At 39.9% G+C, this 19047-nt stretch overlaps 1 protein-coding gene across 8 annotated transcripts; it reads left to right on the forward strand.

Annotated features, from left to right (window-relative positions):
- The first annotated feature begins 1904 nt into the window (after positions 1-1904).
- Positions 1905-18631, forward strand: LOC115588248 (uncharacterized). Of its 8 annotated transcripts, none has more exons than XM_030428700.1 (23): positions 1905-2110; positions 2743-2831; positions 3787-3852; positions 3963-4078; positions 6117-6371; positions 8301-8419; positions 8805-8923; positions 9773-10106; positions 10410-10576; positions 10927-11064; positions 11149-11182; positions 12251-12478; positions 12798-13249; positions 14161-14285; positions 14620-14736; positions 14839-14955; positions 15440-15535; positions 15625-15845; positions 15985-16028; positions 16119-16162; positions 16772-16840; positions 16924-17074; positions 17190-18631. In XM_030428700.1, the coding sequence occupies exons 2-23, from the start codon at positions 2775-2777 to the stop codon at positions 17325-17327; spliced, it is 3207 nt and encodes a 1068-aa protein (XP_030284560.1). In that variant the 5' UTR covers positions 1905-2110; positions 2743-2774; the 3' UTR covers positions 17328-18631. The 8 variants fall into 8 exon arrangements, with proteins under 8 accessions (XP_030284560.1, XP_030284558.1, XP_030284557.1 ...); XM_030428698.1 differs by having other exon boundaries at positions 1906-2223; positions 15982-16028; XM_030428697.1 differs by having other exon boundaries at positions 1906-2110; positions 15982-16028.
- The last annotated feature ends 416 nt before the right edge of the window (positions 18632-19047 follow it).

Raw genomic sequence — 19047 nt, forward strand, 5'->3', positions numbered from 1 at the left:
GTGATGTTTGTTTATTTGCATATAGTATACTTGCAATACTTTTTAGGCTGACTGAATTGACTATTGTGGAAGAAATATAATTCTTCCGGGACATGATATCTCCAAACAATAGGAGGTCATACGTGTCTTGTACAGACATTAAAGTCTGGATAATGATACTGATGACTGCTCTACGAGCAATCTTCTCATGGTCTCTGCAACCTAGATACTCAGAGCTAATGTAGATATGTCTACAGAACAGATGTCTGACGAACCAAGCCACAGCTAGGCTAACTGTTTGCGTAAACCTCATAAGGAGGCCTTCGATCTATCTACTAGCATACTAAATGTCTCTGACCTATTATACCTCTTAGTCCTCTGGCTAGAGGGGAGAGATTCTGCATCACCCCCCTTGCTATGTTGTTACACAGATAACGATGTATGGGAGCACTGCCTCCTGAAGCTGTAATATATCATTTGGACATTGGGGAAGACTTGGGAGGATTATCATGGCAACACTCTGTGCAGACAGACGTGATGTTATGTTGCTCCTCCGAGATCTTGTTTTATAAACTACCTCAACGTAAACCATCGGTGTGTCTGAGTCTTCTTCATCTCTCCTGAATGGTTAAGTAAGACGAAATTCCACAACATTGATGAAGAAATTAAACCTTGTGTTTTTAGCAAAAAGTATTCAGAGACCTTTGTGATGACATTTTGAGTTGCAGCACAGGCATAACTCGAAATGTAAATGATGACAGCTATCTGATTATTAAATACACCTGTGCTCTTCCTGCTATTACAAGTTAAATTGTATTCCTTAAAAAAAAGGTCATATTAAAAAAGGAAGTGTGAACATGTTGACTGTTGTAGTGTAGTGCTTATGCACTTTGCTAACACTAGAAACATGGCATGGCTGGTTAAACCGGTTCTGATGCCCCTGCTGACTCCAACTTCCCATAAAGCACAGTGGACAAAACACTACAAATATCAGGAGCCATTTAATAGTAGTTCAAAAATGAAAGTTACCAGGTTAACAAAAAGCAAAGGCTAGGCTAAAGCTGGGATGTCTTGGTCTCTGTGAACAAACAACAATTTGAAAGTAGACCTGCTAGTGCCCTGCTGGAAAAAAACCTGCTGGTCTATGCTGGTTTTTCCAGCAGGGTGGTGCAAAAGGATACATAAGGGGCTCACCAAGCCCAGGATTAATCTTCTGGGGATTTACTATGAATGTCACTATCATAAACTTCATGACAACCCATCCTATATTTGTCAAGATATCAGTCTAGAGTGAAGGCCTAGTGAAGGACTTAACTGGCACATCCTCACATCAGGCCTTTTTCAAAGCAGACATCAGCTCGACATAGTGCACACTGGAAGGTGAAAAGTGGAGTCTGTTTGAAGTGGATGTTCAAGATGTAAATAGGCTAATTTCTTTTCAAATAAAGTTTGGGGCTTCAAGATCATTGGATAATTTTCATGTATACGTTTAAAACAAGTCCCCATCTACTTAAGTTGTTAAGGAGAATGCTGCAATGCTGTTTTGCCATGAAGCTCCAGAAAAGTTTATAGGACACAGAAATTCACATCGACATGAGGGTGAATAGATAATGACTGAATTAAATTTTTTGTGAGAACTTATCCTGTTCGTGCTCCAGTAAGCTATGATGCTCACCCAGCATGCATAATTCTTAGCAGAATACAGCCAGCAGTTATTAAATGCCCCTTTTTTCTGCTATTACATGTCAAAAAGCCTGTCGTGATTTTTCTCCTCTGGGAATTTGGTCCCTTCGTATTGTGATTTATAATCTATTTCTGCCATCTTCCTATCCAATGTCATAATGGTAATTCACATTGCACACCCCACCCCTCAGCCCCACGCTGCTGCTCAGGGGGAACTAACTTTAATCACTTGTGCCTCTCGCTCTTTTTTCTTGGTGCACTTCCGGTGTGCGCCGGAAGTTGGTCAAAATATTGAAGCGCCTGGTAAATAATGTTAGCAACAGTGTAAAACTCAGCAGAATGTGCACCTGTTATGTTTGCAAGGTGCTGGTGGAAACGCCGGAGGGAAAATAGGTGTCTACATTCTCAATAAATTCTCTGTTAGCATCAGGTGACGCGCTGGCCTGAGGTAAGCTGTAACTCTCCTACGTTTAGCTAGCTCTTTGCACAAAGTAGCATTGGCGTTGCTGGGTCAGTCGGCCGACGCCATCGACAGCTTGATGAGGTTTTCTTTGTGACCAGGTACTTAGAAAAAATCCACTTTGAGTGCAAACATGTGGTTGTTGCGGGTGTGTGCATTAAAGGACTACAACACGGGGGGTTTGTTTTTATAGGTCTCTGTGCAACATAAACACCTTCAGAGGAGGCATTCAGGGTTTTAACGCTATCTCTCAATCAAGAATCTCTCCGTGTCTTTAGGAATTAAATAGAGAGCAGGCAGGTTGCCACCCCGCTAGTTTACCCTCATGTTTCCATCTCTTCAAGAGTGCACATCATCTGTGTTAGGGATCAGTCGCTGTTGTTATAGTACAGCTTGTAAATTTTGTTGGTCATGACATTGTTGGCATTTAATTCACACTATGTGTCTTCCAACAGAACACTGTCAATTTAAGTGGATTGTGTCATGTTTTCTTAGCAGATTAGCATACCTTAGTTATTGCTTGGAGAGTGTATCATTTCTGTATGACAACCTTGTCCTACAGGATTCACTTGAATTGATAGAGGCAAGCTGTTGTAATTTCCTGTATGTGTTTCTTGCAGTGTTCTTGCTGTGCCTTACTAAAGCGTGGACCATGATGGAACGAAAAAAAGCCTTAACTATCCCATTTACTGTAGACAATGATACATTGGTATGTATGGCACATGTTTTAGAAATACCCAGTTTGCATGACATGCTTTTTAACGTGTGCGCTTCTAGTGAGCAGTCTGCTTGGTTGCTTCTCATTCTAGCAAGATACTGTAGTGACGCTTACATTATTGCTGCCATCATAAAGAGTGCGCACAACCTGCTAATAGGAAACTCAACGTGATTTTGTCTAATGGCTTTACTCTGTCATTTCTCTTGCAAACACCACATTGCCAAATTCTCTTTACCAGCAAGCACACTTTCCTGTTGTTAAAGGTGAATGTACGGTCATAGAACACAGAGAAAGCAGTGAATTTTTGCAATCCAGTCAGAGAATGTCAATTTCTTTGTCTGAAAAATGACTTATTAAGACAGATCTACCAAAACAGTGGCAGATTTATTACCTGCTGATTGACAAAATCAATTATCTGGCTATATTTTCAGCTACTTTGGATGCAACTGAACACATAACTCATGGCTCAAATTGTATCACTGTTTTACTAGTCCAAAATCACATAATTCAGAAAAACAGAATTAGTGTTCCTTTATTGTCCCACAAATGGGGAAATGTGCAGCCAAAGGACGGAATATTACATAAAAACAATAACAATAGTACAAAATAAACAATAAAAAGGTAAGAAATAGAATAGACTTGTATATACATATAAACATGATATTGTACAAAATGTACATGTCAGTATAAACAGTGTGGCAGTGAATTTTTATTTCCAAATGCAATTTACAGATCTGTAATTTTGCAAATCAGCAGAAATACAAATGGAGACAAATACTTTGATGAACAAAGAAACATTGCCTTGATGCACTGCACTCCACAGTCACTTGATTTGCCTATTTGTACTTGCTATGCTTGCACATCTGAGGAGAACATTCTCAATTTTCTTGCTGTTGCATGTCACTCATTTTACATGCATGGTAACTAACCGGCCTGTTAATTTTAGATGGAAAGCCCATTCAGAATCCCCATGACATGTCTTTCATCACAGTGTGAGAAGCTTGAGGGACAGGTACAACCATATCTTTGCTCTCTGTCCGACCACTTGAACACATGTTATGCTGATAACATGGCTATTCTGGACTTATCTTGAGACTCACATTGTTTTCCTCCTTTAAACAGGTTTCCTGGAAGGAATTTGCAGGTCGCAAACGCAGACATTCTGATTCACCGCGTAAAAATGGATCCATGCTATTTGATCACAAGCATGTAGCAAATGTCACATTGGAGATGGACAGGTAAGAATGGGCAGACATGCGACTTGTGATGGATGGACTTCTGACTGAAAAACCTGGTCATTATTCAGTTGTCTACACTTAACTGGGCTATGAATTCAATCAGTTATTTTCCAAGCTTGGTTCCTGCTTTGCTGAAGTTCAGATACTTCTGTCGCTCGCTTTTTCTAAGCTCTCTCAAACTTCATCATGTTTTAGGAGGTTTCCTCTTGTAACTTCATCATTTGGAGGATAACTTTGTTACTCTGGGATAATCTACTTGCAACTGCACTCTGCTACCCAACACAACCACTGACAAAATTGTACCGTGGACTCTACAATGCATCTCTTCGCTTTTTTTCAAGGATATTTTCAGTGGAGAAGTCTTTTGAAACTGCAACACTCTGCTGTCGTCTGCTGAACCACAACTTCCCCAAGACTCTGAAACAAAACCAGTGAAGTCACATGCTGTGAATGGGATTTCTACTTGCTGGGAAAATCTGGCTGCCAGACCTAAAGATAAATCTCTCCCCCCCCCCCCCCCTCCCAGATAGGATGAATGTATTGATTTAGCTCAGCCAGCTTCGATCCTGGACATCTGGTTTAAAGCCAAACATTGACTTAAACAGAGAAGTTACTTTCACAACTGGGGAACAGACATACATTTTCTCCACAAGACAAGTGGAGGTGACTGCTGATGCAACAAGTTTGGACATTGATTATTATGAGGAGTGTCAGCTGACAGAAAAAGGCATGTAGAGTAAAAGGGGATTCAAAAAATGGGTCAAGTAAAGTAAAATGACTCAACCTGTAATTCTGGTTGTGGGAGATCCTGCTATTAGAAACATTAGTGGGCAAAGACACTATTTCCCACCGGCTATTGCCTCTGCCATAAAAAGGGAAAACAGGCCGAAATTGATAAAATGATTCTTCCTGTGGGGGCCCACGATGCTTGCAGACAGACCACTGCCAACAGTGAGCAGAGGGCTCGATGGCCTCAGCAGACTCTTCGGAATCACCACATGGCTCAGCAAAACCTGCGGTCTGAAAAGGGATCAATTACATTTATAACTCCAGTCTTCTCAGGGTAGATGGCCTCCACCAAAAGCAGATCTGGAGTTGAAGCACTAACGTACCAGACCGAAGACGATGCACCCTGACACACAGCAGCCTCGATGCCACAAAGGACTAACACATCAGTCTCAATGTCAGTGTGGTGACAGCCAGCTAGAGGATCACTCTTCACTCTCCCCTCTCCAAAAAGGAGAGCTGCTCTCTCCTGCCCGTACTGCTGAGTTTTATAAGGCCAGATGTTCCTGTTTGTGACAGGTCAACTTACTAAACGCAGAGACGCAGCACTCTCTGGCTTTTATCAACCACATATCTCCGACAGGCTTGCAGAAAACTTGAGATTGACTCAAGCTCTCCTTCTTCCAAATAATTTTGCCATGTTTTATGAAGTTAAACCCTATTTATTCTTATTTTATCCTACTGTTTGATTTGAATTATTGTACTTTATTTTTATCTGAGATTTCGTGTTTTACTCCTTTCAGAAATTGGATTTGTGTTTGTATTTGTTTTTAATTGTCAATAACAACCTTCTTATGCCTTTTGGTCCTTTGCAAAGCACTTTGAATGGCCTTGTTTTTGAACTGTGCTATACAAATTAACTTGCCTTACATGTGTAGTTTTGTAAAGTTACACAAGATGGGGTACTCAACCTAAGTATTAAGAGTCTTTTGGAGGGGGTTTACAGCAGTGTCTTTCAGTGCCATGAACAATACTAATAATCTCTGAATATATATTTGCAAACTTTTACTGTATGTAAACATTTCTTATGAGCACCATGACTCAAGGCCCACCTTATCATCACTGCACACATGGCTTATCTACACCAGTTGACTTGCCGACCCCTCCCTCGTGATTAGCTGGCATACATAAAACCGGACCTGCAATGGTAGATCAGCTATAAATTTGGTATTCCTTGAGGAGGAACAATGTTGCGAAGAAGACGCTGCTCTAGGAAGATTCTGAATAATTACTCCTCTATTTTTTCCTGCAGGAGGAAGCCCTGTCTTATCCTGACGGATATCCTAAAGACAGAACAGGGCAGGGCTCATATGGAAAGGATAAGTAAGAGGTGTAGCATGGCAAATCGAGGACAAGTGTCAAGCACATGGAGGGAGAGTGGTCCGTGCAAAGAGGAACCCCTGATCACCAGAGACACGAGGTCAGGTCAGAGGGTGGCCAAGAACGATAAGAATAAGAATGTAACCCCGAAATGCAACCAGAAGGCTGTCTCCTCTCCTTCTCAAAGGTAGGACGCCATGGTTAAAGGAAGAGTTTGATCTTTTAGAAAAATAAGCTAAAATGAGCATTGCCTTATGTCTGGATCAGAAGGGAAACAGCTATCCTGGCTCTGGCCATACTCTATATGTAACAAAATCTGCCTACCAGCCCCTCTGAAGCTCATTAGTTAACCCATCTTGTTTTTTTTAATTGAAACCCAAGTGTATAAACAATAAGTTGCAGTTTTATAGTTGTTATGTTCTAGACTATTTCTTGGCCGGGAGCAATTTCTTCCCTGGAGTTTTGCAAGGAACCTATAAAAGAAGGAAGGGACACTATTTCATCATTCCAACATTCTTGGTGCCAGATGTTATTGCCAACTCTATTGTATTCTTTTGGAGATGCACGGATAAGCAGACCACAACCAAACAACAATGTTGTTTGACCTTTGATGAAGAAATGCCTCCACAAAATCAAAGGACACATTTCAGAGAATAGGCTAATAACTTATTTTTCCGAAGGGGTCCATTAGTGTGTTTGCTGTTGGTCTCCAAATGGTATCAAAAACGTTACTTTACAAGGCTCAAGGCAAATCAAATTCCAATGCTTACCGTGGGATGTAAGAAAAAAATGCAAATGTCTCTCTTTTTCATTCTTTTATAAAGGTTGCTTTATAATGATTGCCATAATATGTTATGTAATGGGAATATCTTGTATTCCAATGAAATATTAACCACACCTCTTACTATTGAGCTATAGACTAACCTTTAGCTATATAACAACAAAGGTTTACATCATCAGAAACTTGTCAAAAAACTTTTAAGAACAAAATTGTTCATCTAAAAATAATGCATGGTAATTATGAATGAAGCGTTCTCTGTCATGATCAAATCAACGTGTGGTCTACTCATCATCAATAAACTGTAGATTACATTACCTACAGTAGCTTACAGGCTCAGAGTTAGTTGAGTTATGGTATTAACACAGTTTATATAACTGACTAACTTTGGTAGGTTACTAACCACAGTCAGATGCTCCAGGCTATTAAGGACATAAGATGAGCGTAACTTTGATGCAAATAAATCAATACATTAACATAGAAATGTACCTTGAAATCACATGAAACATTAGCTACATTACAACACGCCAACAGACAGGATTCTCCATCAACCAGACTGATAACCTGTTAAATTGAGAGGGAAGAGATGAAGGAGTGGTCGGCCAGTTCACCGCTACGATAATTGTGACGAAGGCAGCCAAGTCACCAGTGACATACTGACCCTTCCAAATCCTATTTTGATAATGGTCTCACTGGTATTTTTGTTTTAAACTGTAATTACTCAGAGTGGTTTTTTCAATGATAATAGTGCGCAAGAAATGTTAGATTTACTCGTAGGGGCTTCTAACCTATCAGTAGTAGTAGTAGTAGTAGTAGTAACAGTGATAATAATTATAATGATAATAATAATAATAATTCCAAAGATAGTTGCAGAAGACAAAGAGAGACTCACACCATTTGTTCACAAACATGCATTTTCTGTGCATAACATGAAGCTATACTGAAAAAATAGACCAAACTTCAGGATAATGTGGTGGTTTCTCACAGACCTGTGAATAATGAACAAAAACAGCAACAAACACAGCAGGAGGTATCCTTTCAATTTGTTTTTGATTATTTTGAGGAGAAAATTACCTTTTAATGGAGTTTGGCTCGAAGGCCTGCGTCCTTGGCTCTGTGTATTTTCCAGGCTGAAAACTTGTGATGATTTTACATGGACTAATACCACACAGAAAGATTTCATAAATTAAAATTGAAGTTCAAATATGTACTTCAGCATTTGAGTTTTATGTCTTTAGTCTTTAATATTTTTTGATTACGTACAATTTTGATATAAAGTATAAAGAATAATGTCTACAGCAGCATTAGTGCATATTGTTAATTCTCTTGTGTCTTCAGATCACGATTGCGGCGAAGGTTACAAAATACTGATGACGAAGTGGACAAAGAAGAAAAAGACATCGAGGAGGTGATAATCGGCAAGGACAGCGGAGAGGACTACAAACTGGAAGTTGTTGGTGTGTAGACGTGAAGGAATTCAGACACATGATTTTCTGTGGTGATCATGTGTCTCTCCATCTCCACTGTTTTTAACTGGGTTATTCTGATGTTGGTTCTTGTTGAAGTTTTGACTCAGTTATATTGGGCCTTGTAAAGCTTACATTTTCCCCTGACCTCTCAGATGTCATTTAAATGGTTCTTCCAATGGGAAACATTCCTAGCCTTAGTTTTAGAGTAAATAAACAGATGCTACACTTAATAGTTCTGTAAAATAAGAAAGATTTTCCATTACAAACATATCAATTAAAAATGAAAACATTTTTTTTTCTTATAGTATCATAATCAGATTGGTCTGCATGTGTGTATATGATAGGCTGACCAGTGCTTCTCTGCCTCATACAGATTGTGGGTTGTCAGTGAGGTGGGATCCTGCCGAGGATTCGGGAGGATGTGATGAGTTCTCCCCAGCTCGCATCAAGGACAGGTGGACCGATTCAGAAAAAGAATTACAACACAGTTTGGTGAGTACCATACAAGGTCACAGAGGAAGGCTTACCAAGGACTTAAAATTTGTTCAGTCGTAAGCCCAGACGTGCACTCTGGTATGTAAATATGCTTGTAACTTTTCTTGGCAGCCTTCATGTTTTGAATAAGGCCTTGAGTCACTTTTCCATAAACGTAATGATGGTAATCTTAGTAGGTATTACTAAGAAACATTTCCATAACACAAGTCTGAAATTAATGTTGCATGCAAGGCAGAATTTATTTCTTTTCTGACCGTAACTTTCCAAGTTGTAGATTAATCAGTTTATGGTAAAGTGGGTATAGTGTAGTTTGTTTAAATCCTAAAACTATCTTTTTATTTTTTTTTAATGTGATTGCCTTCAGGCTTCAGAAATCATAAAGAGGGGTTTCAATTTAAAGATTATCTTGCTCAACAAAACTTGCAAACTTCTAGGGTAGCCTAGAAAAAATGTGTCATCCCTGCAGCACTGTAAAGTCCAAATTTAGCATCAGAATCTTTTGTCGACAAAGAATGTGGGCAATCTCTTGTGAGAAGTTGGGAGCTATATTCATGAAAGTAATTAAAACTTCAGGGAACAAGTTTTGAGAAGACGTCATTACTTTCCAAACCAGCAGTGACACCCACTCCCTGTTGCGCCAAGTAGCAAGTATTTTGTGAGCTTTGCCGCTTACCATATTGGTCGGCCACATTTGAAGAAAAGTATCACAAGACCTTTGTTTAATAGAGATGTATGTATTGGAACATAAAATTAACTCCCTTTTAAAAATGAATGAAGCTGGCAATGTAATGAATTCCATGTTTGTTTTCTAAAGACGTTGAGGTGAATTATTCTGTGCTGTTTCAGCAGAAGAGGAAAAGAAAGGATACAGGGTCCCAGTGCAATGGAACTGGTACCTCAAAATGCCACCGTGAAAGTGTGCTTCGCCTCACTGGAGAAGACCGAAGAGATGGAGGACCAGACCCTCCAGATATTTGCCTGGAAGAAGGTGGAGAAGACGGAGATCTGGAGAGCCTGGACCGTAGCATTGTACAATTCACTGTGGGAGCAGAGGATCCTACAGAGGGTCTGCTTCCAATCATCAGTGCCAATATGCAGGCTGGAGACTTTATTGTTACCCCCATACAAAGTCCATCATCAGGCCAGGACAACACAACCAAAACCAGCCCATCTGAACCCAGTGAGTACACCAGCACAGGATGAGTGGTGCATCAAAGAGTCATTCTTCTGCTGAAACTTTTGTTTACTTATATATGAGGAGACAGGAAACAGTTGCTCAGGCAGCTTAATGCCATTTTGTAGGTTCTTTTCCAGGATTACTACTGTCCCTCCTCTCCCACAAAGCCCTTTACACCTCCTATGTGCAGTGTCAATTAATGACATGTATGTGCTTGGGAGTGTACCTGTCTTTGAAGGCAGTAAAAACATCGCATAACTTATAACATGGTAAATTCACACGTGGCCTGATGTGTTCTCCATGCTGGTATTTCAGTTATCCTGTCCAGTGACGATGAGGAGAGCAGTGACGTTCCTCAGCTCTGCAGCCCAGCGGTCCATACACTGGTCACGTTGGAAGACGCAATACAGGGACAATCCCCAGATGGAGCTGGGGCCGAACATCAAGAAGCTTCTGACTTGGAAAACGTACAGGTTGGCAGAATGTCTCCCTTTATTATATCTGACACATACAGTACCTGTTTAATACAACAGACATGCATTTAATAAAATAACCCTAACCCAGCATACATTGCAATCTAGAATGACTATGGTGTCATTCTTGGTGTTGCCACTAGATGGTGTCAAAGTAACACATTTTAACACATTCCTGCCTTAATGGACTTAAAATACTGAGATTTGTAAAAAAATTACATTATTGCTGTTGTAGGAAGTTATTGTGCTGTCACCGTGTATTACTGTTATCTGACCTGTATTATTTGGCCGGCCTACCACTTTCTTTGCACCATCTGCTCTAATTGAATGTTCATGTTTGTGTGTTGCAGCTGCTGCATGTAGTTGTAGAAGATCTTCCTCCAATGGAAGTTTCTCTCATCCCCGCTGTAGACTACACCTGCATGCAGGTGGGCTTCTCCACCCTGCACTGTGGAGGTTACCAAGGGAAATCGAATGGAGACATCATGGTAACCTATGTATAATAGATACCTAGTTTTTGCTGATAGAATTATATTCAGGAAGTTGAATACACTTTTACTCTTCTTTTACAGATGGCAGATGAAAAAGTCATCATCCCACTGAAGGGTAATACTTCTAATTGTTTTTTTTCTTTTACCTTTACTTTTAGCTGTCTAATCAGAGTGTTTGTTGAACAGCTGTCTGGCTGGTCTGTGTCCTCAACATGCAGACACACGAGGAAACCATCTCATCTTGTTTCGGTCATGTTGTCTACACGGCATCCACTCACAGCTTAGTAGTCTATTTCAGTGTTTGTGTTTGTGTGGGTCTGGATCAGACCCTCAAGGCTCCAGTGCACTTTGACCTCTGAGCCTGTGAAATCTCCCCTTCAGGGATCTAAGGTGGTTACTCTTTGAGCTTTGATCTTGGCCATGTGTGTGTAAGAAATATGTTTAGTTAACAACATAGGTTGCATATTGGTTCTGTAAAATGTTTTGGTGAAATATATTATATTTGATATGTATATTATATATTAGATATATCTGGCAAGTACTATTTTTGTTTCTGAAAACAAATCATTACCAAATAAACTTGAAGGAAAGAATTATCCGGTCTAGCTCTGATACCAGATCTTTTACACAGCAGAGTTTTTAACTATGCTCGCAGCATGGCTATACAGATGGCAATGTTTATTTATCTGTTGATTGGTCGGTCTGTTTTTTTGATCACTTTAGTTCTGACTTAAACATCGAAAAAAGAAAAAAAAATATTGCGTGGATTGCCATTGCATATTTCAGACATTCACACTGGACTTGAGAATGAATTCAAATGACTTCGGCTCAGAATTTTGATATTTTTGTGTATGGCCAGATACCTGCAAATTTAATGACATTCCCATGAGCTTCAGCTGTACTTTTTGAAGGGCTGATTGGCAAATGTTAGCGTGCTGACAAGCTAAACTAATTATATGAAAATGTTAAATATTATCTGCGTAACATCACCATCTGAAATATTTTTTCTGTTATACCAAAACAGTGAATCAACAGATGCGCAGCTATAAACTCATCCATAATTCTCAGTGCTGACCAGGAAACGTAGAAATATTTTGAGTGTGGTAAAGAAAAAGAAGCATGTTCCTCGTCTCACACCAACACTGCCCAGTGCTAAGCTAACCAGACCACCTCTTGTTCCCAGACTCCAGTGAAGAGGTGGAGGTCATGGTAACCTTTGAGCGTAAAGAGCTGCGGAGGTACAGCGTTTGGGAGCAGCAGGAACTGGAGGCCCAGGAGCTTCACTTTAGGAGCAACGAGGAGCTTTCCCCTCCCGCTTTCCTTCTGCTTTGTGTGTCAGAAACGGCTGGAGCTGCAGTACATCGGGACCTCCTCAAGCTCTGTGTTGATCAAGAGGCAATCATGAACACGGGTGAGAAGGCTCCCAGTGTAGATACAAATTGGGAGTTCACGTAGAATCAGTCACTTAGTCTACAGTGGAGACACATAATAAAAAGTATTTATCTGAAATGCATTATGTTTATAAGGGAAGAAGTTAAGTGTGAACACATAACTTACATTCTGATCACTATCAAGTCAAAGCAGACAGAAGTGTTAGTCTTTCCACTAAAAAAGATTTCCACTAAACTGTTGGTAGCTTTAAAAAATGTTCAGATGCTACATGTTTCTCCATCATACTTCTTATGTACGTATCAATATTATGTTATGAGTTTTTTTTTTTACTCTCACAGGAAAGGTGAGCCCCTTCATCCTGCTGACTCTGAGACATCCTCTGGAGGGAATGGAAGGGGCTTTATTCCGCTCCCTCCTAGATATCGACTGCCTCAACAGTCTTGCCGAAAAATCCATCCTTCCTCATAATGCAGACGTAATGAGTGATTTTGAAGACTTCCACACTCCTGTTCTTTCTCTGGATGATAGCATAGACTTGGTTAGAAGAACTGGACTGGACCCTCACCTGCTGTCTCTGCTCGGCCTGGAGAGCGCTGAGGCTGGACTTGACACAGACCAGGACGGTCCATATTCTGATACAGACACGGATCCCATACCACTCATACCACTGGAGGTAGAGTCACAGACAGAGACAATACTGGGGCTGGAGACAGCGACGGAATCAGACCCAGAGACACCAGTCGAACCAGAGGAGGAGCAGAAAGAACAGGAACTCGAGCTTCCCTCTGAGGTGAGTCATTTTTTTTTTTTTTGTAGTCTGACCTCTTTAAAAAATACGAGCATTTACCTCATCAAGCAGGGGTCCCACATGTCCTTGAAAGTGTTTGCAAAAAGTCTAAATAGACATAACTCATTGAAAGTGCTTGAATTTAAATGTATTGTGGGATATTTGTTGTTGTTTTTTACTTGGACTTAAACTTAACATTAGATTTAAAGCTACATTCCGCTGTCTGCATGTTTCTCTCGCAGTTTATCTGCATCACTCTATTGTAGCACATTTAAGCCTGTCTCTCTGTTTAAATGTTTTCTGTCTCCATATCTCAAATGATGCTGTCTTGGGTCTTGAATTCGAGGGAACTGGTCCTGGCAAGTCCTTGAAAATTCAGAGAATTTGATATTTAAGAAGGTTTAGCAACACTGATAAGACAATGTTGTGGCCAGTTAAATAAGAATGATTTTCTTTGCCTTTTTTGAGTCATTTGTTCCCAAGCATATCATTTTTCACAAAATCAAAAGCAGTAATCATAGGAACGTCTGTAAAATAGAAAATAAAGAAGCCTACAGAGGGTAGTAGAGATGTTTTCTTCTTGCACCTCGTGTCAATCAATAATCTTGCAACCCCTCAGATTTATTTTGTTTCCCCTCATAGATGTCCTGACCAGGGTTGCAAGGGTATCAGATTGTCACAGTACGATAAGCATTCACCATACACCACAATCATTTCATACTGTGTGTATAAGCCAAAATAAACGGCATGAAAACCCACTGTTTTCATACTGCACTCTAAACTCTAAACCAGTATTTTGCTGCATCCCTAGTCCTGACCCTCTGGTTGGGAACTACTCATCTCTGTGATTTGCCAAAGGTAAATGATTAAAATGTAAATTCTGCTTCTATGTTATACATTTCCTCCTATTGAAGAAAAAGGAGGAACCCACTCCTGTGTACACTCTGTGCCATCGTAGAACCAAAGGATCCTACTCAGTGTCCCTCTGTAAACCGGACAGCCGCTGGACTAAATACAAACATCAGGGCTTGGCTCACAGGTAAACCTGCAGTATCCCGTATGCAGCTTCTCATGCATGATTCTTGCAGTTCGATATTATGAATGAAATTAAAAGCAAAATTAGAGATGGAACGATCCAAGGTCTTTAACACCTCAAGTTAAGTTTGCTGATACTGAAAACGATCTCTTCTCACAACTGTCACCGAATGTAACTGATAAGCTACTTGAAACACTGAATTTTATACTCGCTGTAATTAATTTACTTTATTGAAAGTGGAGCTAGGGCTCAATCTGTTTAAAATTGTAACTATTACAGTGTATCTACACATGCAGATGATCAGGTTAAAATGATCAATTCTTCCACCTCTGCTCAGGTTGATCCAGTTTCCTCCTCCACCTCTGAAAGGAGGAATAACAGTTACTATGGAGGACCTGCAGTGCCTTGACAGTGGGCAGTTCCTCAATGATGTTATCATTGATTTTTACCTCAAGTAAGTGACACTAATTCAAACAAAAGGCTTCAAATTTACACAAGATGGTCGATGAAATACACTTTTGAATTGACTGCGTCCATGTGTTTTTGTTTTTACTAGATACCTCCTCCATAAGGCCTCTGATGATGTCACAGAGCGCTCCCACATCTTCAGCAGTTTCTTCTACAAGCAGCTGACAAGGAGGGACAATGCCAGTGAAGGCATCACCAAGGACGCGTAAGTAGTGCTAGCAAGAGATTAATAAAAATTAGTTTTTTATACTTGACTTGTCAGTTTGGTATAGATTGCTTCCAGGAAGTAGTCTTGCTCCCTTAATTTTGATTACGACAAAAGCTATGTTATTCTTATCTTTTTAGATATTATCAAGCCAACAGAAAGACCTTAAAAAAGAAGAATTACAGCCCTAAAATTTTTTACAAACTAACTAGGGTTGTAGGGACCAAGTGCTCTCCCCCTTAGTGCCTAACATTTCTTTGCGTACATGATGCTGCGACTGTTTTTTAATTGCTTTGCTTCTACTTGCCAAATATCTATGAAGTTTGGCATACTTAGAGGTCCAGACCTGGTATGTACAGGAGCGTCATAAAACTCGAACTTCCCTGCACTTGCTCTTCAATGTGTACAGCCATTTGATTGTGTTTGGTCATGTGAAACACTATGAAAAAAATGTGTCTCAGGTTCTATTTTTGTGTGCACTCAGCTGTCAGAGGCAGAGGCGACACCAACGAGTGAAGACGTGGACACGCCACGTTGACATCTTTAAAAAGGACTTCCTGTTTGTGCCTGTCAATCAAGAGTGAGTTGAATACATGAAGAGGTTGTATTGTACAGGGTGTTTTTGATGTGACACATTATTTATATCAAATGTTTCCGTTGTCTGTTTAGGGCTCATTGGTATTTAGTTGTCATTTGCTTTCCTGGACTCGATGAGACAAGGTTTGAGGCCTGGGATGGTCCAAACTCACAGACGGGAATGAGCCAAAGTGGGACAGATGAGTTCCAGGATCAAGAGGCGGCACAAGGATCCAAAAGCCCAACTGATACCTCCGAGACGCCACCTACGCCACCGACATTAAACCACACTGACGGCGTCGACACTGACACAGGTATGTTTGAGTAAATGAGAGATGTTGTCTTTGTAATTGCAATTTAAAAACCATTTCTGGTACAGATTTCAAGCACTGGATTTATTCACTTTGTGATTGAGAAGCTGTAGGTAATTGTTGGTGTCATGTGCTTTAGAAGACGCTCCAGAAGAATCCACCAAAGATCTAAAACCTGGTCCAGTGGTAAGAATGAGTTCTGTTCTCTGCTCACATATCAAAATCTTGGACAGCTTTGTCTTTATTTGTTCTCTTCTTTGTTCTTTGCTTTTGTAGAGCTGCACAGAGCAAACCTGCCAGAAGAAAACTGTTTGTAAGAGGTGAGTGTGCGATTACACTGAGTTACACTTTTCACCTGCAACAGTGACTCTACTTTATTCTTTATGTTTTATGCAGACTATAATTCATTATTTGTTTTGCTGCTGGCTTCAGTGTATCATTCTGATGCGAAAATGTTTCAAGCCTTCTGTTCTTCACACCTTCTTACATAACATTAACTCAGTCCCCACCTATTTAGCATACTTACAAATGTACATGTCATGGCTCTAAAATGTAAAAGTAAACCCCTGTAAGGCAAAATGGGCACCCTTTATAGTTGTACCCTCTGAAGTAGAAATTATATTATATATGCAGGACTTTGTTTATTTTATACAAACAATTATTCAGTACACTCAAAAGTTACTTTCAGACCTAGTTTCTTGTTCACAGATGGTGTATTTAGGGCATCAGTGCCAAAATTAGTCTGCCATAAGGTTTGATTTGACTCCTCCCCCCACACATAAATAGCAGATTATGCAGGTTTTTTTGTATTGTTCTTCATAAAGCTTAAGAAGACTATCATAGTCAATATTTTAAAAGACACTCAGGAAAAATGTTGGCCGGATGTGGATTTAAATGTTGAATGACAGATGTGCCTCCCCTCTCTGTAGGCCGTGTATTCTTATCATGGATTCCCTCAAACGTTCCCTTCATGAGCGAGTCTTCAAACTCTTACGAGAGTAAGTATGACACTTTTAATCCATCTCAGGCTGCATGTGTGTGTTTGTGTATGTATGCAAGATAACTTGTATTTGTCCCTCAGCTACTTGGAGTCAGAATGGGAGGTCCGTCGCGGTTCAACAAGGGAGTTTGGTCCTGAACAGATGCAAAGCTCACACTGCCAAGTTCCCCTTCAGGACAACAGCAGCGACTGTGGCCTCTACCTGCTGCAGTATGTTGAGAGTTTTCTGAAGGTAAACAAATTGTCAGCATCTCTTTTTCTGTGTCTCACAAAGTCTGAAATGTTTTCAAAAATAGCCACTGTATCACTGAAACAGCAGCAACAATGAATTCTGCTTCTGCTCTCAGGACCCTGTGGTGCACTTTGACCTCCCTCTACAACTAGAACGTTGGTTTCCACGGCAGCAGGTGCGGAGGAAACGAGACGAAATCAGAGATCTGGTTCTAAACCTTTACAGATGTCAAAACCTGGATGGTAACAGATAGACGTGTGAAGCAGCTCTGCTGTTCAGCGCATCACATTCCTGTAGCCATTATATATCACTGCTCATACTGAGCAACGGACACTTCAGTGTGAACTGAAAATAGTTACTTTGAATTACATGCTGTTATTATTTTATGCTTTAACATAACATGGACACCTTTGACTATCTGTGGATCATGTGAGTGAACATGAAGGCATCAGTTAATTTAAAAGGTTTTAAAGTAGATTGTGTCTAGACATGAAAACGTTAGTACACCCAACAACTTTTTACTGATTGTTTTTATGCTGCAAGATATTTTATATTTAATTTCTTTTGTAGAAGTCAAACAAGAGATTGCTTAAAAGTGTTTCAATGGTAAAACAAACTAGTTTGAACAGCAAATTGTATGCAGTTGCATCAGTTGGTTTTACTTGCTTTGCTTACATTCGTTAGACTTTTCATGTCATGTATGACTTAATATTGCAGTCATGGGTTGTCTAATAAAAACTGTACAGATGCTGCACACTGACTTCCCCCAACTTCCAGGAAGAATATGAAATACATTGCAGTATTCCAGTTTGAATTTCATTGTAAAATCACATGCCATTGAAGCCTCAGGAACTGGGATCATAACAAAACAGCAGTTCCATCCATACCCTTGTTGGATAGAAAAACTCTTTCTGTCACTCAGTGCCTCACTCAGTTATCTGTTAACATCCCAGTGCCAGATAGGAGACATGATGGTGTCTGCAGACGACAAGAAACTAGGCTCATCCCCTCACCTCTCGTATGCACAAAACTGAAGCTGTTGTATGCTACCATTTATCTCTGACACTCTCTGTCCATCATGGACTCCTAAATTATTTTTACACCAAACTGGAATGTGACTGCAGACTACAGCATGTCGTAAATTTGCATACACCTTCTAAATCACTGTCCTGATACCGATGTGGCATTGAAGTCTTCTTTTCTCTCTCATTGTCATTTGTTCATCCAGATTTGACACACTCGCTTGCAAAAAGTTCAAGGGTGCACAGACGTGAATGATCATGCGTAACAGTACACTCTCCACTGTCAAACCTACTTTAATGAGACCTAAGAGACATTGCTGTCCATCGCTGCTGTTGCCTAAGTTCCACTCGACAGATACCAGTCATGATAGTCTTGTAGTTTTTCCCATTTCAATTCAGATGTTAATGTCTCCTTTAACACTTAATGACGCCCTTAATCATTTTTTTTAGACGATGTGTTTGATGAAATATACAGAAGCTGATCCAAAACATGTTTGGTTTCATTTGTGTATTAAAGCTTGTAGAACAAATAACACTTGTTATTCTGTTGTGGTCTTCTTTACTGTTTGTTGATTGTTCAAGAATATCTGCTTGAGGTATTACATACATACATATATATATATATATACATATATATAAAAAAGCCTCCTGGACAATATTTTGGATGTGGTCCTGACTCTTGACCTCTCCTCCTAAATGGTTTTCATAACAAGATGAGGATCAGAGGTTAGTGATTTAACAGAGTCTGGATGTCTGTGTTGTAAATCAGATGACTTATTTTCCTTTTTTATGCATTAGAAGATTTCTTTGGCTTCTGTTCTGCAAATCCCTTTTTTTTTTTTTTTTTTTTTTTTTTGTGCTCTTCCTATCAAAAATTCTCTTTATTACCATGGAGCCACCTTTGTTCTTCCCGAGCCAAAAGGCTTCATTTGGAAATGCCCGTACAGCACA

Source organism: Sparus aurata, chromosome 9, assembly GCF_900880675.1.
Source record: "Sparus aurata chromosome 9, fSpaAur1.1, whole genome shotgun sequence".
Lineage (NCBI taxonomy): Eukaryota > Metazoa > Chordata > Actinopteri > Spariformes > Sparidae > Sparus > Sparus aurata.

Excerpts from the sequence above, each read along its gene's own strand:
- LOC115588248 (XM_030428698.1), top strand. The coding sequence starts at position 2,775 with ATGATGGAACGAAAAAAAGCCTTAACTATCCCATTTACTGTAGACAAT. Across the intron at positions 10,577-10,926 it reads CTGACTTGGAAAACGTACAG|CTGCTGCATGTAGTTGTAGA; the intron begins GTTGGCAGAATG and ends TGTGTGTTGCAG. Across the intron at positions 13,250-14,160 it reads AACTCGAGCTTCCCTCTGAG|AAAAAGGAGGAACCCACTCC; the intron begins GTGAGTCATTTT and ends CTCCTATTGAAG.